Source organism: Pagrus pagrus (assembly GCF_965226575.1).
Source record: "Pagrus pagrus genome assembly, chromosome: 12".
NCBI lineage: Eukaryota > Metazoa > Chordata > Actinopteri > Spariformes > Sparidae > Pagrus > Pagrus pagrus.
Window position 1 is genome coordinate 20,588,525 of NC_140196.1, and position 24,557 is coordinate 20,613,081.

A 24,557-nucleotide genomic window follows, 5' to 3' on the forward strand; every position below is an offset into this window, starting at 1 on the left:
GTGTATGTGACAGATATAGAACCTTTAAACCTGAATACTGTAAACATGAATTTTTATTTTTTATTTTACAAATGAAGCAACCAAAACTCAACAACACTTCACACTGAAGAGACAATAGACAGCAGACATATGGATAGCATTATGTTGCAAAATGTTTCACCACATTAAAAGCAAGTACAAGTTTTATTAGACCTGTGCAATGGGCTAATGAAAAGTTTAACAGTCCATATAACGAACACAAACAGCTATTCCGAAAAGGCAGACATGGTCCCTAAACTCCAAAAGTCATGGACGGTAATGAACCTGTCTCTGGTTAACAGAATTTCCAGCAGCACCTGAAGGCAGCATTGCCTCGGCGCTGCTCCGTTGCTATAGTAACGAATGTTTGCTGGACTGTTACCGTCTGACAGCTAACAGCTAGCTACAACAATAGACAACTTTACTTAGCCTGACAGGAAAGTTTAAACACTTCCTTTATTTATTGCTACCTAAGGTTGGAGTCGCTTCATCTTCCTCCATGAGCAGGTGAGCAACGGTAAGCTGTCTAACATTAGCATTAACTAGCTCACAAAACACAGTTAATGACTGTTTGCAGATCATTGTGCAACGTTAGCTTGTTGCTAATTTAAGATACGTAGCTAGCCAAGTAAATTAACAACGCAGTGACAGGGATATATTTCATCACCACGACTGTTTGAGCAGGTCTTATTTAATACATACATACATTAACTCTCACTAAAAATTACTTTAGCCTTAAATATTCATAAAGGGATACCTAACAATATAAGGACACTAAATACACACTAAAGTACAGTGATGGAATGTAACAAGTACATTTATTATGTACTTATACTACTCACTAAGTGAACTACTAAATAAGTGAGTACTCACAAGTTCTCACTTATTTATTATTTATTATGTTTTTGTTTGATAGTTTTAGTTTATTATTATTATTATTATTATTATTATTATTATTATTATTATTATTATTGGCAATCCGATTTAAAAAAGACTGATTCTGAGTTGAAAAGTCAGGATTTCATAATCCATGCTAATTGATTCACAATCAGTAACAAGGCCTTACATGATTTCACTGTTGTGTTTTGATGTCCAGGTTAGAGTGTTTGGGGAAATCTTCCACTGGTTCACAGAAACAGGTAATCACTAAAGAATAAAGTTACCTGTGTTAACTAGTTTACTATTCTCTACTCAGTTTTCATGGATTACTTTGTTAATACTTAGTGTTGCCACTTCTGGAGTTGTTTGTTATAATTCTGGGTGATTCCAGTTGTTCACACATTGTCAATGCCTGTGCATTGCTAGTGTATGTGTCCTAATTACAATCATTTTCATCTCTCTACTTGAATGTAGTTGACAGTAGAGGTCACGTCTACTCCTGCTGAGAAAAACAAACCAAATGGTAAGAAGCATTTCAGACTTCACATCAGTGTACAAAACATCATATCCAGACCTGATCATTGTTTTAAAGACTGAATGAATCGTTTTAATTTGGGTTCCACCTTTTGCTCATGTTGCTAATTTGCCGATGGTAAACTCACATTCTGATTATGTTCCAGACAAAGTGGGGGAAAAGACAGTCACTGATAAACGTTGGTGAGAAAAGTCCCATCTTAGCAAATGATTTCTATCATAACACACAATGCTCATGTCGTATTTTTTAATTATTTTATTTACTTTTTGCATCCTGCAGGAATCCTCCTGCCCGTGTACTGCCTCGTTCTGTACAGGTGGGCATTCTGAGATAGACTACAACAACTGAAGAAACGCAGACACATTTTGCTTCACTACTTTAAAGTTATGTCATTCTCAATGTTTCTTGCCAGGAGACTCAAAAGTCTGGGTGTCCAAGTGGTGACGTTTTGAATACAGATGGTATGTGATGGTGGAGGGAAAACCAATCTCATCAGCACTCACATTGTGTTACATACAATTATAGAGGGGGAAATATGTTTCTAAACTGCTGGAAAATGAATGTCATACTGTCAATTGATGATATTTGACAGAGTAAGAGGAGTGTAAGGTGTCTATAATTCTACCCTTTAATCATGCCAGCATTTTGTTTCATTTACTCTTGTTCTGGACCTGCATTAGTGTTGTTTTTACGGATGCACAATAATATAAAGGCATATAAAGGGCAAATAAAGGCATTAAAATAAACATTTCTGCCAATATGCTGATGAAATGACACACACAGCACCTGACTAAAAAGTTCTCTTATTTTGCCCAAGTGAATGTGTACATTTTGAAAAGCACTCTATGTCTGTATCTGCCAGTGGGCCATCACAGCAGGAGTAGGTAATAATGTGTTAATTCTGCCCACAGGAGAGACTTGATGTTCTCTGCTAAAGCAGTAATGACTAATCGATTAATTAATTAGCCGATTTAAAGTAAAGTAATTGCCAACTAGTTTGATAATTGTTAAAGAGTAGAGTCATTTTTCAAGGAAAAATGTGAAACATTTATGGTTCCAGCTGCTTAAATGTGAAGATTTGCTGCTTTTCTTTGTCATTTATGACAGTAGATGAACAGTCTTTTGGTTTTGGACTGTTGGTTGGAAAAAGAAGCTATTTGAAGGCTCTTTGGGCTCTGAGAAATGGTGAAAAATAATCATCAGATTAATCAATAATGATAATCACAAGATGCAGCCCTATTTTTTACAGTTAGGTGGAAACACTTCAGTTTAGGCAGTCGGCAAAAATCCAGTGTTGTGTATCTCTAGTTGTTTTATAATCTTGAGATGCTCTTTACTATCAGTGTAATTTTTCCTCGTGTCACCTGACTGTTACAGTAGGTTTGTTTTTAGTTTACGTCATGTTAATTGACAGTTTGAGCTTAAATACTAATATCAATTGTGCCTAAAACCATTTTTTCAAAAGAAAATAAATGTGAGGGTTCTCTGGCTTTGTTAAATTCTTTATATTTCTGTTTCTCCTTCAGAGTGCTCACCAAAGGAATCCATCGGCATAACACCAAGGTCTGTACATATAATTCACAGAGTTGGTGATTACAAATATCGCCTTTTGAATCTTAAATGTGATTCCAGGGTTGAGGAACAAGCACAGTCGACTGCAGCAGCTGAAGATGAGCTGAAAATGAAAGACTTGACAGAAGCACAGCCTCCAGACTCAGCATTAACAGGTGGGCTGATGAACAAACTCCAGAGAAAGAGATGTAGAGAGAAGTAACTTGAAGAGTGATTTTTATTGGCAATAATGATTACAATGTTAATGGTTGCCAGGAGGAGCAACACATGCTCCCCCAGCATCCGAGCCTCTTCCCACATATGAGGCGAATGAAGAACAAACCGAGGAGGAGGATGTTGAGGATGAAGAACTTAAGGCACCAGTGGAGCTGATAATTGAGGTAAAGTGACCAATCATCATTAGTGATTCCACACTCAACGCACTGTTGAAGAAAAGGCTTCAACTCTAGATGTTTTGTTCAGAATCCATAAAATCATTTCATACATTTATTCAAAATCCTACTTTGAGTCAATTTGGATGAACTGTACTTAAATGGTGGAACGTGGCATTGAAATGAGAATGTTTGGTTTCAGTTCCTCAGAGCTGTGATGGACAGAGACTTCCAGCTGGCCAGCAAACTGTGTCAGATGAGTAGGTAGCCTGCATCCATCAACCGTTTGTCTGTCAGTCAATAAATCAGCCAATGGTGTCTCTTCTCTCCTCGTTCCAGTTCTCATCTATGAACCAGACAATCCTGAGGCCTCTGAGTTTCTCCCACTGATCCAGAAGAAGCTGTCGGAGGGTGAGAGTCGCCCCGTTTTTGTACAAACAAACACCTTGGCTGCAGAATCCAAAACACACTGAGTCTGTGTTTTGATTTTTTTTTTCTTTAAAAAAAGAACAAGAGGCGGAGCAGAGCACTGAGGAAGAAGATGAGGATGATGATGATGATGATGATGATGATGATGAGTCTGGAAGTGATGAGGAGTCATCTCAGAGCTCAAGCTGTTCCTCCTCCTCTTCCTCATCATCAGACGAAGATGAGGAAGAAGAAAAGCGAGTGAACAGACACAAGCCGTGCCCTCCTTCTCAAATTTGCCCCTGAATACGTAGTAACGATCAAGAGAGAGCTCTGCTAACAGCATCTTGTATTTATCTTCATTTTCAAGGCTTCTTTGCACAGTAAGTCTTTGTGCATTGTGTAGATGCTGTGACATTTATGTATTTTATCATATCTCACTTGCAAATTAAATATTTATTGTGGACAAAGCTGATGGCCTTGTCTCCTTGAACCTAATAATCATTGTTGTAGCCTACATGGTCATTAAAATATGAAGCTAAACCTCTTGATATAAATCCAGGCATGTGTTGACCTGCAGAAGGAAGATGAAAAAATGTAGAGTAAGGAATTAATGTAACTCCTTGATGTGCTGTTTTCTTCTGCAATGGTTTAACGGCACTTGACTGGAGACTAAACGCCACCAGCTGTTTATCACGATGAACTAACAACACTACACAACTTCACAGTGAAACCCATTAATGGTACAATTTGTAAGAACTAGCCACCTGTCCAACTCATACTCTAAACAAATTGGTGGCATCGTCTCATCAGTGTAACTGCTAACTGTAGCTGCTGTTAGCTGGTTAGCTCGATTAGCTGTGCAGCTAGCAGTCCTATTAGCTGATTCAGCCCGAACTGGGCTCGGAGCACCAGGAGATTGTTATTTATGCCACTAGGACAAGAGCTTTGGACCACTGAGAGGAGGAGTGTGGGACTGTGAGGAAACAAAGACACAGGCATGCAGCAGGAGATGAGGCTAGCTGGTTAGCATGGTAACTTCAGTAGATATCTCTGCAGCACAATACTGTACATAGATATCTTAATTATAACGCCAAGACTGTCAATCCTTCTTCTGATAATTTAAGCTGCCGGAAGCCTTGTCCTCGTTTTCGCTTACTTCCTTACTGTTTTGCAGTGGGCAGGGATACCAAAAAATGTATTTTCTCTTTCACTGCATGAGCAGGTGGAAGAGAGACATGGAGTACTAACCAAACACTCTGTAACAGTGACTACAGTTGGAATATAGAGCTATTTAACACTTATTTTGATAAAATATATCACTTACAGCAGCTTTGATATTTTAGACTAAAAGTCGTACATATTGCACCTTTAATTTGGATCAGTTTTTGCTGATATTCTTGAAATTTGTTTGAAATACTTACACAAGCAACGTGCGGAGCAGAGATGGTCACAACTGGCCAAACTGAACCCAACAAAAAGTGTTAGAAAACACAGTTTCATTACAGGAAATAATGAAATCACCCATTTTTACTCGGCTGTGACTTAACACAAATAACAAGTTGATTAAAGGTGCACTATGTTCAATCAGAAGAGAAACATTGTTTTTATGCCTAAACAAACTAAAAACAACAAACTCTCTTTGTTTTCATGTCTGAATAAACAAACTGACCTTAAAGGACAACACTCATACTGTTCAACTTTGTTTATATGTGGCGGACCCTGCCACTTTTCTCACTTCTCACTACATTTCAGTGTCAACAGTACCAGTGAAAAGCTTTATTTTTATGAATGAGGATACGAGCATGTTTTTTTGTGATTCTCTGCTTCTCTATGTGACCACTGTATCATCACTTTCAAGGTTACACATCCTCTCTCGCTGTCTCACACACACATACACACACACACAGCTAATCCATCCTGGTGGAATGCTATCAGCCACTGTATTTTGAATTATTATCACATGGTGGAGCTTATCTTTATGAGTCGTCTCTACGCATGACTTGTGAAAGGAGAAAGTATGGGCGCCATCTGATGAAGGCTGTATAATTTGCAGTGAGTGAATGAACATAATGGCTGCTCTCTGCCCATTCAGTGGACCAGGACACGGGCATGAGGAGGACACTGTGTCAACGCCTGCCGGGATGGATTCCCTGTGATGTCCCAGTGTTATTGTCCATGTCAAGGTTATAAAAAGGGTGCGTGTCAGAAATTATGATGCATGCATGAAGGTGAATATTACAGTCGGTACATGGGAAGATGGATGGACGGATCATGGATGTGCATGCTGCTCTCTCCATCACTTGGTGCTTTTATAAGAATTGTCTTTATCCTGGAATAAAAACCCTGATGGCTGCCATGAAAAGCTCCTTGCAGAGCCTCCACAGGTCCACTGAAGCTGAGATGCATCAAGTCTGAATGTGTTTCTGTCACCAAAACCCATAAAACAACTGTGTTTGTCATCCCAAGGTCAATTTCTAAGTAACCCACACATTTCACATTCACGTCTCCATCCTCCATCCAGTGACACCCACCCACACCTGGAGACACACACACACACACACACACACACGCAGACTGACACAGAGAGGGGTGGGGATACGTCACTGGTGTTTTTCCTTTTGCTTTTTAGGCTTCTTAAAGTGGATTGTGGCTGTCAGTAGCACTCAGGGAAGCTTCATTAGTCGTCAGAGGGAGGCAAGGCTGTGACTCATGCCTGCGTGAAGAGACCAATGGGCAGCCGGAGCCTGAGATATAAATAACGAATAAAAAAAAATAATCTTGAGGGAGAAAGGGTCACTTGCGCGCCGCTGGATGGGATTGTATTAGTGCGCTCTGTTGGTATTCCGCCATCGCCGCCACTGGACTGCTCCTTGTCGCGCCTTTGGGTGGCAATTGTAACATCTAGTTTATAGTTTCTGTGGACTCGACAACCTGTGCGCCCGTGAGCCGGTAAGACGCCTCCGCCTTTTCATTTCAGCGGCTCCCTGCATGTACTGATAGGTTTCATATTTATTCACAGACAGGCGGCTCTTATTCTGAAATCATAGCGTCGGAGTTGTTTTGGAGGAAAATCATAACAGTAATAAACAAATATGATGTTATTTTTCGTCGAGCATGCAGATGAGTGACAGAAGGGCTTCATTAGTTGTTCAGTCTGTCGCTCATAGCAGGATGACATTGACTGATGATGGTTTGGGATGTGCTTGTTCAAAGCGCAACTTAATTGAAATGTCGATTGCTGAGTCAATAAGTGAATGACGTAGGTTATTTATGTGGACGTTATAGTTAGTCTGCTATCTATTTAATTTGTCTGACATGTCATCTGAACCGCGGCAGGCTGAACGGGTCTTATTCTTTATATTCTTGTTTTTATTCCTTAGAAATATCTTCAACATGTCAGTTTGTGAGGGCAGCTGATGATCACAGACACAAAGCTCAGAGATTTTAATGGCTCCGGTGTCGCTGTGCCCGAGACTGACATCAGACAGAAATGACCATTCTGCTCCAACGAGCTGTTTCTTATGTCCTTAATAACAACTTTTAAATCTCATCCATACCATTGGCTCCGTGTTCTGGACATTAATGTCAACACAGTGGTTCTGTAATTGCATGCAAAAATTATGAAAAGCTACCCACACGGGCATTACTATTCATCCTGATGTGCGTACTGCTTGTGCGTCGTGCGCAATTCTCTCCAAATTGCGCGCTTGATTCACAGCCCACCCTGCTGTCCTTCGGGAATAAATCGTTCCTGGCGACGCACACTGGATATTAACATCATTTTAAGATGCAATTCAGGCCTGCCTTTTAAGAATATATATTTTATGTGTGCACTGGATAAGCTGACCTGGCCGCTCCACTAACCGTGGACCGTTTTGTTTGCAGTTGAATTATTCCCCAGCTGGAGATCAGATAGCAGAGGACTGATGGCCACGTCTGAACCGAGAGCCGCCGGCGGGGAGCAGGACCCCAACTCCGACAATTTAAGACCACCGTCCACAAGTACGTCCTCACACTCTCCTCTCTCTGTTAATAACACTGATCGATCCCCGGGGGTAAATTCTCGTTAAGACTGTCTCTCTCCGGAGCGTTACAGAAACAGCCCAATGGAGCTGACAGGGGACTCGGTGCCTTGCTCAAAGACACTTACGCAGTGCGATCTAGTGCCAAACGCGAAGGCTTGGACTCAGCTCACCCCCACACACCTCTGTCTGCCTCCCTGCCCCTCTCTCTCCCCTCCTTCCCTGTCTGATAAAAGCGAGTCTCGCCGGGCCATTTGCTGTGTGGGCTCCGTCGTTAATCATTCCGGTTAAAAACAGAGCCATCACAGCTGCCTGTCGCTGCCTGGAGGATCAGCGGCGCGCACAGAGCAGTGGACCCGGCGCGGAGATAACGCGCCGTTAAGGCACTGAAGAGCATTTATTGATATCGGGTTTTTTTTAAATAAATATCCTGTGCATTTTCCTGTCGAATATATACCAAAGATTTGTATATTTCCCCCTTATTTTCTTGCAATAACGCACCAGTTATCTGGATTCAATCCTGTTTTTTAAAATGATTTCGCCAATTTTCGCAAAAACATTCCCCTTTTTTAATTTAAGATGATTTATTTCTGTCATAATTCATCTTATCTCGGTCCCGACGATGCTTCAGGCCCTCACGGCTGGAGGCTGAATACATGAGTCGCTCTTGGAGAAATATTTTACTGCGAATATTTTACTTTAAAAAAAAAAAAAAAAAAAAAAAGTGTCTGAACCTATTTCGGTGTACATTAACCTCCGGGTTAATTAATCATTTTAAGGCTTTGTTGCATGTACAAAATCGACCCCATTATAGTGCACTTGAGCAGCCATCTGCAGAACAAGGCGGGGAGATAATTACAGGTTTTTGTCTGCGGCCGAATGGAAAAGGAAATAAGCTGAGAGACAGAGTACAGTGCACTTTCATATTTTCTGTCTTTATCGAATGAACCTTTTTTTTTTATTGAACCTTATATTTGTGGCCCTAAACATTATTTCTACTAAAATATCAGAGATGTGACTTTGTACGGGAGAGGAGCCCATTAAAAGGAAGATGTTTGTTTTGTCTGACTTGCTCGTGTACTGCTGCTGGATGTTGCCATTATCTCTCTGCCACGCTCCATCTCACGCCTGGCGGCTTGTAGTGTCTGTGCGTGCGTGTGCGCGCGCGCCTGTCTGCGTGTGTGTGTGTGTGTGTGCGCCTTGGCCTCAGCGCCTCGGGCTGTTGTCTTTGTTTCTCTCGGAATGAAATTGCTTCAGTAAATTTAAATACTTGTTTTTGTTTTGAAACTTTTCCATCAGGTGCGCTCTGCATTTTTCTATTCCCTCTGGCTTCTGCTCCATCTCCGCTCACGCATGTCCACGCTCAGTGTAGCTCTGGGTGTGTGTGTGTGTATGCACGATGTGTGCGTGCGTGTATGTTTGAGACGCACTACACTGTAAGTTTCTGCATCAAGCCGGCCATATAGACTTCCTGGCCACAGACATTACCAGCTCGCTCCAGTCACATACTGTGTTTCACTCAATTAATTTCTGCCCTCCTCCGTGAGCTCATTTCACGGGCGTTAATTCCAGTCCGCCCCTTGGCTGGGTGTGTGAGCCGACGTGCGGGCCAATGTCGGTGCCTATTGATTGAACTTAAATCGGAAATGTTATAAGACTCATCCCCTTACGGTCAGTGGGTGCTGTGGTAAATAAAAAGGTGGATAAATCCTCTGTCAACAGAGGCAAACACAGCCCACATCGAGCCAAAAAAAACGGAGCTCAGAAATTTAACTCCCTCCACATGAAAGTGTTGAGATTCACACACCTGGCCAAGACGCCGTCCGCATCACGCTTCCACTGTGCTCACATGTGCTCCACCAGCTTTCTGTCCATCCTCCGCTCATCCTCGCCGTCTCCGCGGCCTCAGACTCAAACGTTCATTCTGTTTTAGCCTACGAATACGCGTGGATGCACGGATGCACGCGGAAACTGGGGATGAAGATCTGTGGTAAGTTTTTCTGGGCACATGAAATCTTTGACTCCTTTAAACATGCGATATTTTTCTAATCACATTTTTTTTTTTTTTTTGCATCTTTAAAAAACGCCATTTGGTGAGGGACGTGAATGTAACATGTCTCCATAATATCCCACTGGGGATGTGCATTTTCACCTTTACTCCTTTATTTATTTTTACCATTGGATGGTTATTCTTTTCTTTTTTTAAAAAAAATAATTGAATTCATTTGGAGGCCTGAAATAGGCCATGACAAGGGCTGTTAGAGCAGGGCCATCCTCGACTGCCACAGTGTGTTTCCATCTTCTAAAGGTCAGCAGACATTAGCCTTTAGGTCTGTTGATGAGAGCCCCCCGACCGCCCCTGATCCCCCCCATGTCTTTTCCATTTCACCACCAAGAGAAAAATCCTCCAGACAGGCCTGGACATATAGGTTATAAAAACCCTGAGCGTACCTTAAATTAACCTGTAAATAAAGGAGTGTTATCATCTCCTATGAAAATATATTTCATTAAAACAAGGAATACAATTTGTCCTTCCTCTGACAGCCTGTAGAACAACAGATATGACGCTCCAGGGAAGGTGTGCTAAAGGGCCACTATGTTTTGGAGACGAAGATCATATTTATAATATTAATGAGGTAATACTGCAAATTAAAAAATATACATTTTTTCATTATTGAATAAACTGGTCCCAGAACACTGTTTGAAGCGAGAAAGGTGGCAGGGTCCGCCACATATAAACACAGTATGAAACTGTGTTGTCCTTTAAGGTCAGTTTGTTTATTCAGTCACTAAAACAAAGACAGTTTGTTCATTTGCATTTTTTTTCAATGATTTAAAAGAAATCACAACATTTGAAATGTGTTTTTCTCGCAGCTGACCAAGGGGAAATGAATGTAAATGTGGTCCATTCAAACAGGATCATTTCTGGCCTGTGTGTTATAGCAAACAAACAAAAATCAATTGAGACCAAAGGATCGAATAAGTTTGATTTTGGTTGGTCTAAATGACATTTTAATGGACTTTAATGGAAATTGACTGGACACATTGCTATATGGGGTATATGGTGATCGTATTAATTGATTTCGAAATTTGCAATTTATGACTTAATGAGCGAGCTATTATCGAGTTTCCATTGAAAAATATGAGACGATATTTTACACTATTACATATACCGAGGGTGTGCACAATCAGGCCCACACATTATCCTGCAGATACAGAGGGCCTATATGCAGAACACTGATCAATCATGGAGGTGAACACACTGATGATCTGCGGGGGCAGACCGCCTCAGGGCACCGTGACTCCTTCATTAACCCCTCTTTACAGGATGTGTATTTATTGGCTGTATGGGTCATCACCGCGGGCTGTCCTGCCCACTGAGCCGATCAGGGCCGGGTACCTCTGGGTGCTTCCTGACCAGGGTGTGATGTCACAGGGTGGGGCGGGCACACACACACACACACACACACACACACACACACACACACACACACACACACATGGGGATACTGGTGTTCCCTCTTCCTTGTGTGTTGCCCACATATATAGTTTTGGCCTCGACCAGAAAAGCATTTCTGATGAAAGGATTCAGAGCATCAGTAGCTGACTTTAAAGACAACACACGCGCATATTTGTGGAATAAATACCACTGAATTTAAAAAAATATATATTATTCTTAAAGCCTGTTTTTATTTTTTAAAATTTCATCCGTTTTGCTCTCATACTTTGGTGTTTCTGCTGGTGTGTGGGATGGAGATGTTTGGTGATAACTCCTGCCCCCCGCCGTGTAACACCTTAGGGTTCCTGCAGAAGAACAACAGCCTGGACGACAAGGGGAGGCTCGCGGGGCAGAAGAACCTGCTCTCGTGCGACAACAGTGACAGGGACACGCGCTTCCGCCTCACCGAGACCGACTTCTCCAACCTGTTCGCCAGAGGTGAGCACTGACTGACTCACCCCCACACATAAACATGGCTCTCTGAAAGCACTCCAGTCCTTGTCAGAGCTTCACTGGAGCTGCTGCGGTCACATTAGTCTCATTAGTAGAAATAAAATCGACTGTTGGGCCTTTTGTCGGAATAAAGCTGTAAAAGGCCTCACAGGTAACAAGAGAAGCTGTTTACTATTGTAAATATATACTAATATATAATATTACTAATGTCTGTTATTTGTTATCTTTATGTCAGATAATGTGGGCTACAATATTGTTAGCATTTTTCTTGTCAACTTTCTAGACGAGGACTAAAGCTGGAGGCGAACTGTTTCTAGAAACAGAGGCAGAGGCTGTGGGTTAGCTAGGTTTATAGCACTTTTTTGTTACTTAATTTTTTTATTATTTTTTACCAGTATTTGGTGCAATTATTCTGATGTAGCCTAGTTTTGTAAGGTGTACAGTGTAGCAGCCTGTCACCTGTTAAGATGTGGGGAAAGTCAATGCGTTTCTCAACTCAAAAGCCTGCTAGCCAAAATGTTAGCTTTGACGCAGTTACACATGATATTATTCTGGCTTTAGTAACGTTAGTGTTGTTAGCCCATGTTAAAAATATGACTATAATATTGATTTATTAGACATAGGTCACCAACAGAGTACTGGGACTTAAAATTTGGAGCTGAATGTCGAAGTGACCGAGGTTTTCTGAAGGCTGCTCAGTTTAATTAGCATGTATGACTAGGTTATAACTAACATTAGCTAGCTATTGTAATGGGAGGGCTACAATAAAAAGGTAAAGCTACATTCCCTCTAACTTTCTCTAAAAGTAGAGCTAAATTAAAAGGGTAAATCTTAAATTCCCACCACCTTTCTCCTCCTAGACCTGCTGCCAGCCAAAAATGGAGAGGAGCCCACCATACAGTTTTTGCTGGAGATGGTCGACATCCTCACCAACTACGTCAAGAAGACTTTCGACCGCTCCACCAAGGTGCTGGACTTCCACCACCCCCACCAGCTCCTGGAGGGCATGGAGGGCTTCAACCTGGAGCTGTCCGACCAGCCTGAGTCCCTGGAGCAGATCCTGGTGGACTGCAGGGACACGCTCAAGTATGGCGTCCGGACAGGTAGGCAGGACAGGACACCTTCAAGGTCGAGCTCTATATGAAGGGGGGAGGTCACCTAGTATGAGATGGAAATATGATCTAATAAGCTGACTTCATCTGAGGCCTTTTGAATAATTCATAGGGTGGCATAATTACTTTAAATAGCGAAAGGATACTGAATGTGTGGGGATAAAACGCCTTCTACCTTCTACCTTGTCAGCTCAAAATATATTTTTTTTTAAATATCTGCAGACCAAACATACAACCAGATACAGTACGTTATTATTCGAAGTATATTGTAATATTAGTGCTTTTATAATATGCTTTTATGATACTCAACCATCTCTAAGAGTATCTTAAAAATATTGCTAAAAACACATGCTCATTTTATGAATTTAATGTCAATTAATATAGGCAGTTTTACTGTGCAGAGGTGAGTTAAACATAAACCATTAGAGAAGAAGCTTGTTTGCCAGGTAGTGTACAACCTATTAGGATGACTGCCTTATTTATTGCCCCCTTGGTAATTCAGTTGACATCACTTTTCTTTTCCCCTCCACTTATTAAAGCAAGTGTTGCCTGAGGGGATCCTAACACGGGCTGTTTCAAGCTGTTAAAAACGACAACGCTTAACCTGTCCCTTGGGTATAATATATCATGCAGGGTCTACTGTGTCTACAACTCAACACCAGTTTTTATCTGGAGATGTGGTGTGGGTTTTTTTTTGTGCTTTTCATGACATTTCTGTGGCTGAGAGTCCCACAGGAGGAGCTGTCCACGGTGCTGAAGTACAAAGCTGATCTTTTCTCTCCTCTCTTTCCTAAGCAGCACTGTCAGTTTGTTTAAAATACCCACACTAATAGATTTTTCTTTTCATACGTGACGCTTTTATTATGAAGTAGCTTAATATGACTCATGTATTTATTATGTGAGGCATACAGCACCACCTCCACAATGTGCTTACTGTATATCCATGACTGCATTCAGGCTCCAGGCCTGTTGATGGTGACTGTGTGTGCAAGCACCCTAGAGTCTAAATGGCTGTCATATAGCCTTGTTACCAGAGTAATTATGGTACACTGAACAGTGCTATGTCAGGTCCCTTAGGTTTCATGGCTGACCAGGGGAGTACAAAATGAAATCTGTATAACTGTGAACATTTGAACAACTAACTGTTCCTTTATTTTGTTTCATTTTTTCACAATCAGATGTAGAAAACCAGCTTTAGCCTGAAGGGCATAAAGCTTTTATCCACTCAGGACAAAACATACACCGATTCTCTTTATATCACACATGATTCCCGCATAGAGGCAGTGAAGCCCTGTTAATTTGAATGCCATAAAGATTATTGTGTATATTTTTCTATGTTTAGGTCACCCACGATTCTTCAACCAGTTGTCCTCTGGTCTTGACATCATCGGTCTGGCCGGAGAGTGGCTCACCTCCACTGCTAACACCAACATGTAAGTCACACAGTATGCTTCTCTCTTGCGTGCATGGCACATACAGGGGAAACACCTCTATGTGTCACAGCAGGACAGCTGGAATTTCCAGTTTGTGGGCCACTGGAAAGAGCCCCCAGTCATCATTATGAAGTCTCGGTGGAAATGCTTATGGTATACCCCTCAGCCCGCTCCACAACTGGTCACAGCAGCCTCTGAGGGCAGTTATATAAAGTGTTTGGTTTGTCCTGTAGAGACTTTGTATTGACAGACGGCAGGCTGCCACTGTGCTGTACTGTATATCGGAGGCAGCTCAGCCCCAGGGGTGGTTAAATTGCATATTGATCTCGGGTCACAGTTACATGGTGGCCCAGTCTGATAGAGGGCATGAACCTCATCCACATCACACACCCTCAACACAGATACCCACATGAAATCAAATACACACGTGTTGTTAAGAAAACTAAAACTCCCTCACTGGAACAGAATGAGGAACGTTGTACAAATACTGCTGTTCAATATCAAAATATTGAATGCAGACACGTGCACACATAGACTAACACTTCTTTGCTGAAAATGAACGAGTCTAATATTTACAGCTCTGTCAATTAATTTTCAGTGGAGGGATAAATAAATTTGTTTAAGTTGATTAACTCGTTGTAATAACAAAGAATTATTAAAAAAAAAAAAAAAGTGAATGCTTTATGCTCAATGGAAATCTACAAAATATATCTTCACAGCCATAATTACAGTATTAAGACCAGAAAAGAAAATGTAGGGCTACAACTGTATCATTTAATCTGCCAGTTATTTTCTCAGTTTACTGATTATTATTCAGTCTTTAAAATATCCAAAAAAGGTAAAAACTGCCACACATCCCTATTTCCAAAAAGGACCTGCACAGTGCCAAATGACCACACAAGACAACTGGTGGGCAGAGGAAGATATACACCGCTCACATACACTAATTGAGCATTCAGTATTCTCTAACGATTCTGGCCTCTATCATTTCTCCTAGACTGGCTGCTAAAGAAAAGATCAATGCAAGGATAATAAACCAAAAGCCAAAGGAAAATGGAGACACTTAATTTACCCAATTTCTCAAAACATTAGCTTAGGAAACCACCCCCTCATAGGAAAAACTTTCCCATCTCATCTCCCGGTTGGAAGAATGCCCCAAGAGACAGGGCCATTGAATTCACACACTCGTGCACACTTTCATAACGACACACAGATACACACACACACACACACACACACACACACACACACACACACACACACACACACACACACACACACACACACACACACACACACACGCACACCAGCTCTGGCTGTCCCAGATACAGCAGCTAGGGTTTCCAGTCCATTGACTGCAGGCTCATTGAGAGCTGGTCTTAGCAGATAGGCCAGCTGGGCCCCACACTGACACACAATGTCCTCCGGCTGCACAGAAAACCCTGTCACACTGTGGAAACTGGCTGCTTCAGCTCCCTGCGGAGTGCTCATTCTGGCTCTATTGTCCCTGTGGATACAGACTGACTCAGTGCTCCTTTGAGGGGCTGAGAGGGGAGTGTGGTAGGGGGTCACGGGGTTAGTCACATAGACACATACACACACACACACATGTTCAAACACAGACTCACGCACATTGAGTGCCCTTGATGACGATAATAAGGGCATTTAGGGGCCGTCCCTGGAGACAGGCAGGTGACTGAGGGGTAATTTTCACCCTGAAAAGACCAATGATTGGCTCTGATTGTGATAATGATCACCATTATTGTCATTACAGCGTGAAATGGCTCCCAGGGAGAAGGAGAATTTTAAAAAGATGCGCTGGCTTTGTTCCTTTTCTGCTGTGGTTGAGGTAGATTTTAAGATGAAATGAAAGTGGCACATCCAGGATATTAGGCATTTTGTGTTCCTCTATATGAATCATAACTCCAATATAGCAAAGGACACCGTATTTCTGAAATTAGGTCAGTGAGAGGCTACAGGATGAGACCTTTAGTCTTCTTTGTGATTTTATCCGTAGCTGTAGCTGTTAATAGCCCAGCAGTCACAATCTGGTGTAATGACTACAAGCTAATGTTCCAATCAAAGCCATCCTGTGGGTGAGTCCTCAACAGGAACAATTACACAAGAAAAATGTTTCTGTTTTTTAGTGTCTATCTATCCTCGACCAGGGCTTTCACTCTCTTTTCCTTTCTGTTATTTTCTGCCTTCTTGTTCTGCTTCTTTTCTGCACGCTTCCCTTGCTCTGCTTGCACATCATCCTCTCCCCTTCCTTTGTTGTCCTCTGTCACAGTTTCCTTCAGTGCATTGTTTCCACACAGCCCCCTCTCCTCTCAGCCTTTATCTCTCCTCCTCTCTCCCCCAAGTTACGAAATGCCTCAGCCCTCGTTTAGATACCTACAGAGAGGAATCGAAGAGGAGGGGAGATAATGTTATTGTTGTTTTAGATGGTGCTGGTGGTGGTTGATGATGGGAGTGGAGGACTGTTGTGTAACTGGCCTCGTTAAAAGCAGGGTAAACAGGGATCAGTCCTAAGGGTGTGTGTGGGAGGAAATGAGATGGCCTGTCAGTTAGCAACGAGAGCAAACGCGTCAGTCTCACTGTAAGAGTTTCATGACATACTTTATGTACTTTAGCTTCTCCAAGAGTTTTGCTCTTGTGCTGTCCATGAGCTACTGGTCGTTTTATCTTCTGATAGCCGACAGAGAGGTCACAATCACATCCAACATTTTTCAAAAACTGCCGTCTTTCTCTCATCTCTCTGACAATTCTTCCTTTGTTGGAGATATTATTTTTTAGTCTTTTAATCTTTCTCTTTCTTTTAATGAAAGAATGAAATTAACAATAATGGTGCTTCCTCTATTTCTGAAATTTGGGGTCAAGGCTGTTATCTCTTTAAAACACTCTCGCTGCCTATCTTTCTTCCTCTCTCACACACACATACACACATTCACGTCCCCTCAGCCATCAAATCAGCCCCATTCAGAGCTGCTGCTGAGATTGGCAGGATTGACAGATAGCCATCAGAGCTTTGTGTGCTTTAATTAAACTACTGAGTGATTTTAGAGAGCATTTGAATATGAATGTTTGCTGCCCGGCTCCTATCAGACACTTTTTAATTAGCGCAGTCAGCACAAGCTCCAGTTTGTGCTCTGTGGATGGAATTATAGTGACGCTAATGAAAAACCAATGACTGTGTGTGTGTGTGTGTGTGTGTGTGTGTGTGTGTGTATATTTGGGCTTTCTGATTTGCGTGTGTGTGTATAAGAATCTTCTTTTTATCCTTGTACTCATGAAGCAGATGTTAATGACTCAACCTATAAAGTGATGATGTTTTTGTGATATGATTGACAGGTTCACCTATGAGATTGCTCCCGTGTTTGTGTTGATGGAGCAGCTGACTCTGAAGAAAATGAGAGAGATGATTGGTTGGCCCGATGGCGAGGGGGATGGGCTCTTTTCACCAGGTTAGTCAATGAATGACAGCATCGATATACAGAGCTGCAACCATTAGTCAATTAATCGATCAAAAGAAAATTAGTTGTCAACTATTTTGATAATTGATCATTTCAGTCAATTTTCAAGCAGAAATGTCAAACATTTGATGGTTCCTGCTTCTTAAATGTGCAGATTTGCTGCTTTTCTTTGTCATTTATGATCGTAAGTGAAGAGTCTTTGGGTTTGGACTGTTGGTTGAACACAAAAAAGCAACTGAGGACATTGTTTTAGGCTCTTTTCCACATTATTTTGACAATTATTTTCATATATATGTCATTTTGTGTTGGATGATGAAAAATACTTCACCCACAAATAGAAAGCCAAATTAATTTTTATAATATCACAATAACAGAGTCATGCTCTACAGTAGGTGTGTGATTGCTACTGTCCAAGGTGCTGATGTGTGTGTTTCTCCTCAACAGGGGGCGCTATCTCCAACATGTACAGTGTGATGATCGCACGTTACAAATATTTCCCAGAGGTCAAGACCAAGGGCATGTCTGCTGCTCCCCGACTCGTCCTCTTCACATCTGAACATGTACGTGACCATGAACACACACACACACACACCATTTTAAATGTGCTAATAAAGCAGACGCTACGCTTCAATGGCTGTAGATTGAGGCCATCGAAGAAGTCCGGTAATAATCAGCAGGAAATGGCTGCTTTAATGGATTCTGTTGCTTTTATCACATCTACCTTTGTCTATAAAACATTGCACAGTTGACAACATGACATAAGGCAAGCCAAAGATTTAGCAGCAATTAGCTTACAACATCTCCACTCTCCTGTGAATTTAGCTCTTACTTCAATAAAAGATTAATTATATATATGTTGTATGTGTGTCCCTTTAGAGCCACTACTCCATAAAGAAGGCTGGAGCTGCTCTCGGCTTTGGTAGTGAGAATGTGATCCTGCTGAGCACAGATGAGAGGTGGGGAACTCATATTAATAATGTAAAGCCACAGTTAATATAATAAATGTGTAAAATACTGTCTACAATGTGTGTGACATGTTGTATGTGACGATAATATGATGCTCTTTCAGAGGGAGAGTCATTCCTGCAGATCTGGAGGCCAAGATCATTGATGCTAAACAGAAGGTCAGTGTCACATTTCCTTTTTCTTTCTTTTAGTTTATGTGTTTGTTTGATTCATTGTTTTTTCCCAGTCTTTAGCAAACCTTTCCCCCTCTAACGGTCATGTGTGCTGTCTCTACAGGGTTATGTGCCATTGTTTGTAAATGCCACAGCTGGTTCGACAGTGTACGGTGCATTTGACCCAATCAATGAGATCGCTGACATCTGTGAGAAGTACAACTTGTGGCTCCATGTTGATGTGAGTAGTTGACATTGGAGTAGTCGCTGTAGTATCTTGATAATAGCTGTAGTAATACTCTGTCCTTGCCTGCATACCCTTCAATAAAAGTGGTCTCTCCTCAGGGAGCATGGGGTGGTGGACTTCTGATGTCCAGGAAGCATCGCCATAAGCTCAGTGGAGTGGAGAGGTAAGAACATGGGAGTACTGTGAATTGTTTATTAAAGAAAATCTTTAGTGAAACAACCTCAGTACATTAAGACATATATTAAACTTTGCAGGGCAAACTCAGTCACATGGAACCCTCACAAGATGATGGGCGTGCCTCTACAGTGCTCTGCAATCCTGGTCAGAGAGAAGGTACAGGAAACACACACACAAGTGAACATTTTTACCCCTTTGAACACTTTATTTTGAAGGTTTTATTCCTAAACTGTGCGTTGTACCTGGATTATTGTCATGACAGGACATTCTTTTTGAAAATGACTACGACACATGTTAATGTTACCTTTTATAAGAAGTCTGTGATTGTGTTACATAGGGCTGGTATGCTTTGAGCAGGAGATAGGTTAACAGTGTGTTTATGTGTGTCTGTAGGGAATCATGGCAGGCTGTAACTCCATGTGTGCCGGCTACCTGTTCCAACAAGACAAACAGTACGATGTCACCTACGACACAGGGGACAAAGCAATCCAGTGTGGCCGACACGTTGACATCTTTAAGTTCTGGCTCATGTGGAAGGCCAAGGTGAGACTGAGGGAGACAAATAGATCATTGTCATGGTGTTATCGCAGCAGATGCTGTAGCTTTATGAGTTTCTCTTTTTATTGTAATTATTTCCTTACCGTCCTTTTTGTCCCTGCAGGGCACCATAGGGTTTGAGCAGCACATTGACAAGTGTCTGGACCTGTCTCAGTACCTGTACAACAAGATCAAGAACAGAGAGGGATATGAGATGGTGTTTGATGGAGTGGTGAGCTTCTCTAATTTTGCATTCTAGCATTGTTGTTTCAAACACTTAGGAGCCGTTCAATAAGCTCTTCTGGCATGACAGAAACCATTTTTGGTGGGTTGAACAACATAAAAACAATTGTACTTTATTTGTAGTGTATTTAATCTTAGAGCTGCATGATTTGTCAATTAATCGATTAGTCAATCTAACGAAAATGAGTTGCAAGCTATTTTGATAATAGGTTCATCATTTCAGTAATTTTTTTTTTTTTAAGTTCAAATGTTGGCTGGATTTAGGGTCTTACATGTGAGGATTTGCTGCTTTTCCTTCTGTTTTTGACTGTTGGTTGGACAAAAGAAGCAATGTAAAGATGTAATTTCTGGCTCAGAAAGTTTGAAGGGCATTTTCCACATTATTTTACATGTTATAGATCAAACAATTAATCGATGAATTGAGAAATTAATCAATTACTAAAATAATCGTTAGTTGCTGCCAAAATTCATTCACAGTCAAATTTTATATTTACTAAAATTGGTATCTCTTCTCTGTCGCTGTCTTTCCTCATCTTTCTTCAGTTTCTTTTTGTTTGGTGTAATTGAAGACAGATCCTGAAGTGTGTGTGTATGTGCGTATTAACTATGTTTATTTCTTTCTGCAGCCTCAGCACACCAATGTTTGCTTCTGGTACATCCCACCCAGCCTGAGAGGCATGCCTGACGGTGATGAGCGGCGGGAAAAACTCCACAGGGTGAGACACCTGTCGATGACTGTTATCTTTTACTCTATCAACTTGCTCATCACTGGTTACCTGTGCCAAGATGACCAGTATCTTCATACAATGAAAGATGTTTTCATGAACACTAGCTACATGAGACTCTCTCCAGAAACGCGAGGCTCTAATTCATCACTTTTTTGACTCCACCAGGTGGCTCCAAAGATCAAGGCCATGATGATGGAGTCAGGGACGACCATGGTGGGCTACCAGCCTCAGGGCAATAAAGTCAACTTCTTCCGTATGGTCGTCTCCAACCCTGCGGCCACCCAGTCTGACATCGACTTCCTCATTGATGAGATTGAGAGGATGGGTAACGACCTGTAGACTCTCATCGCTGCTCTAGTGGCCAGATGGCCGACCTCCAGTCCTTATCTGTTGTATTTCCAAGGCGAAAGCCAATAAGGTGAAACATTCACAATGCTGCAGACAGAATAATGATAGGACACGTTTTAGGCTCTTTGAAGCCGGTTGACGTTTGAAGCATTCTGACTGTTTCTCCAATGAAGAGAAACTTGCAATGAGTGAGACTTTAAGTTTCTTACTTGCTCGTCCCACATTGTTCCTCCTCTAGATAAAATAGTACTAAGTATCTGAAGGCTCCAGGTACAACAAACATGCTCTAATGTGTGTGTGTGTGTGTGTGCTGTGGAATCTTGTAACGTGTGTGTGTGTGTGTGTGTGTTATCTAGTTTCTGTTCCAATGTAGTTTGTCTTTTAATGTCTGTGTGTGTATGTGTGTGTCCGAGTGTGCGTTGGTGTGTATGTGTTCAAACACTGAAAGGGAGAAAAGCACAGATCAAAATATAACAAACTATCATAAAATTACTCTGCTGTATCATATATTTGCTACACAAAATTGAATCAGTGGTGCTTTCAGCTGTACATTATATTTAATCTCAGTGCACCGACCTATTTGTCCTTACCAGTGTCCAAACCCCTGAAGCAGTGTGTGTGTGTGTGTGTGTGTGTGCAGGTGTGCGTGTGGCACACTGAGTGTACCCTTTCATGTATTTTAGGCTAGCAGTATGATAAAAATAAGCTTATTATGACCTAATGTGCACACCGTAGGAACCAAGTGTGTTGAGCTGAGAGGTTTTAGATAACCTCCAGCAGCTGGTCGACAGTCTGCAATATTTTCCCTCGTAGAAGTTTAAGATAAAGATTTAAAATGTCCACAGTGATCCCGAGTCTGTGACGACTTTTAACTAATAAGACGCTGGCTCGTTGTCTGTTTCATGCAATCATGTGATGCTCATATGTGTTTATAACATTGTTAGAATATTAAGATTTGATTATATAAGAACAAATATTTATTGCATTTCCACTGTTTGCAGATTCAGGTATTTTACTGTAAATGTATCTTTATGTGTATTACATAGTAATACATTTGTAAATGTAATCACAGAGATTTGAGTAAAGTTTATTTATAGTGATTTTGTCAGCCAAAGAAAGAGAACCGGGAACAGAGCAATCCATCGTCCTTCATTTAAAACTTCTTAAAAATTATAGATGTTTGTAAAATGTGACCTATTGACCCTCGACTGCGATGCAATTTCTATAGTGTGTTTCTTTCTGTGATTGTGAGTCTTTTTGACTGAATGTTTTGAGGCGACTGACTGGCCTTCTGATGAGATTAAGAATGAAGTCTGTATGATCCTCTGGCAGTGGTGCCGGTCTGTTATTTTAGAGAGAAGCACAAGGATGTGAGAATGTACTCTCCTCTAGAGACTGGAAGGAAGAAAGGATTGTTGTATCTGTCTGAATCCTAATGCATTTACTGTAATATAATATATTAATTGTAATACATATTAACTGTATTCTCAGTGTTATGGGAGCTCAATGGAATATCTTATATAAAGAGTTCCCGTTTGTGTCTTTGCACAATGTTCACCTTTCTTTCTTCCATTGTAAATGGATGTGTATTATGGCAGTATTATATAAGACTTCTGTTAACAAAGTATTTAGGGTATCTAGGGACCATATGTGAATGGCACAATTGCATAAATCATATTTAAGGTAATCTGTGTATTGTACGTGGCCAATGACTCCTGTGTGTGACCAATCTGGTTTTTTGACTAAGCCAACTGTAAGGGAACGTTTCCCAGGAGGTTTTCAGTAGGCACTTTAACAGAATCATACTATCTCTAAAAAGATCTTTAATAAAGTCTATTAAAGCAAAAAAAGTGAGTCTGACTTCTTGAACACACACAAACATCTCTACCAGTTTCTCTGTGGCTCCTCAAACTGCAGGATTCAACAAAGACAGACATTTTATTTTTGTCTAACCCACTCTGATATTCTTATTTCAGTAGTTACACACACACACACACACACACACACACACACACAGACATACATTATTGCCTCTTTGCCTAATCATCCTGGAGAAGGCTTTGTTTGGCCCCCAGCTGTGCGTAGAATTGGCTGTTCTCCAGCGTGAAACACTCGTCTCCTATCAGCTCCTTTTCTCCTTTATTCTTTCCATTTCTCCTCTGGCATCTCTTCATCTCACCCCCTGTTTTCTTCTCTTCTATTCACATTTGCTCCTCCCTTACTTTTCATAATTTTCCCCCCATCTCTTTTCCCGTCATTCACCTGTGAGTATGATGTGGTTCAGCCTCACTAAGCCACCATTTCATGGAGAAACAAAAGCATTAGTTGCAGCGTTTCATAACCTTTACATGGAGGGCAGAGAAATATCAAAGAGAAGGCTGGCTGCTGAGTGAGGCTCAAGAGGCTCAGTGAGCTCAGCAGTGAGGATGTGCTGCCGGCGCCCTCTGGTGGTGACTCTGGCTGCACAACCATCCAAAGTCACACATAACTTGTGAAAAAGCACCTTATATAAAATACTTTATGAGTCAGTGTCAAAGTACTTCATGTCTTCTGTATTCTTCTGTGTTTGGAGAGAAAGTTAAATGCTGCTGACTGTACTGTTTTGTTATTACCCAACAAGAATAAGTTGGTGTTCATCCAAGAGCTGCTAGTGGACATGGTCGCAACTCAACTGCAGGGCTGTAAGCACTGATACACACTGGTAAACCAACAGTGTATTATAACAGTATACTGAAATTGTGTCAGACAAGCTTTCTTCATGTCAAAGAGAAGCTGGACTTATACAAAGCTTTGCCCTCTGCCCCATATACGCAGTGAATGAAAAGGCTGCGTGGCTGATACATACACTGCAGTAGAAATGTAGCTTCAGGGGTAAAGATGACCTCGCTTTTCAGAGTGGTTACAACCGACTGAATATTCTAGATAAATAAATCACAACAAGAAAACCCACATTCAAGATTTAGAATTGTTACATTTCCAACTCAGGTTTAAGTTGACATTAAATGTTGAATACACGTTGTCTAATAACTATGGTTGTGTTTATCTATTTCATATGAAGGTATGTATTAACTGTACACACTAAGCCTATGCAGGTGTGTGTGTGTGTAACAACAATGACCTTGATGGTTCTTCAACGATCCATTCCAGTACAATGTTTTAGAAAACATGGATGCATATAAACACATATGCATGCTGCAAATGGAAACTGAGTTTACCTAAATGTAAATATTTCAGAGGGAGTTTTTGGAGCTGTAGGGGTTTTAAAGTGGAATAAAGTGCACAGCTTTAGTAGTTGTCACTAAGGCCAGTTTTCTTTAATGTCCAGAAATGTAAGATGTTATTTCTACAGTTAAAAAAGGAGGTTTTTCCAAGAGACAGTGG

The 24,557-nt window shown here is 41.2% G+C and overlaps 2 protein-coding genes across 3 annotated transcripts; both read left to right on the forward strand.

The window, feature by feature from the left end:
* The first annotated feature begins 382 nt into the window (after positions 1-382).
* erich2 (glutamate-rich 2) lies at positions 383-4,258 on the forward strand. Its single transcript, XM_084370003.1, has 12 exons — positions 383-525; positions 1,115-1,157; positions 1,372-1,420; positions 1,578-1,614; positions 1,712-1,748; positions 1,845-1,893; positions 2,959-2,995; positions 3,065-3,159; positions 3,260-3,384; positions 3,578-3,635; positions 3,715-3,786; positions 3,884-4,258. Exons 1-12 carry the CDS (start codon positions 518-520, stop codon positions 4,087-4,089), a joined length of 816 nt encoding a protein of 271 aa, XP_084226129.1. The 5' UTR covers positions 383-517; the 3' UTR covers positions 4,090-4,258.
* A 2,167-nt stretch (positions 4,259-6,425) lies between these two features.
* On the forward strand, positions 6,426-23,020 carry LOC311266943 (glutamate decarboxylase 1-like). Of its 2 annotated transcripts, XM_084369639.1 has the most exons (17): positions 6,427-6,735; positions 7,672-7,788; positions 9,742-9,798; positions 11,608-11,745; positions 12,621-12,863; positions 14,215-14,305; positions 17,657-17,769; positions 18,223-18,338; positions 18,655-18,734; positions 18,848-18,902; positions 19,021-19,137; positions 19,242-19,306; positions 19,398-19,476; positions 19,714-19,863; positions 19,982-20,089; positions 20,727-20,816; positions 20,994-23,020. In XM_084369639.1, the coding sequence occupies exons 2-17, from the start codon at positions 7,713-7,715 to the stop codon at positions 21,165-21,167; spliced, it is 1,752 nt and encodes a 583-aa protein (XP_084225765.1). In that variant the 5' UTR covers positions 6,427-6,735; positions 7,672-7,712; the 3' UTR covers positions 21,168-23,020. The 2 variants fall into 2 exon arrangements, with proteins under 2 accessions (XP_084225766.1, XP_084225765.1); XM_084369640.1 differs by lacking the exon at positions 9,742-9,798 and having other exon boundaries at positions 6,426-6,735.
* Positions 23,021-24,557: the final 1,537 nt, after the last annotated feature.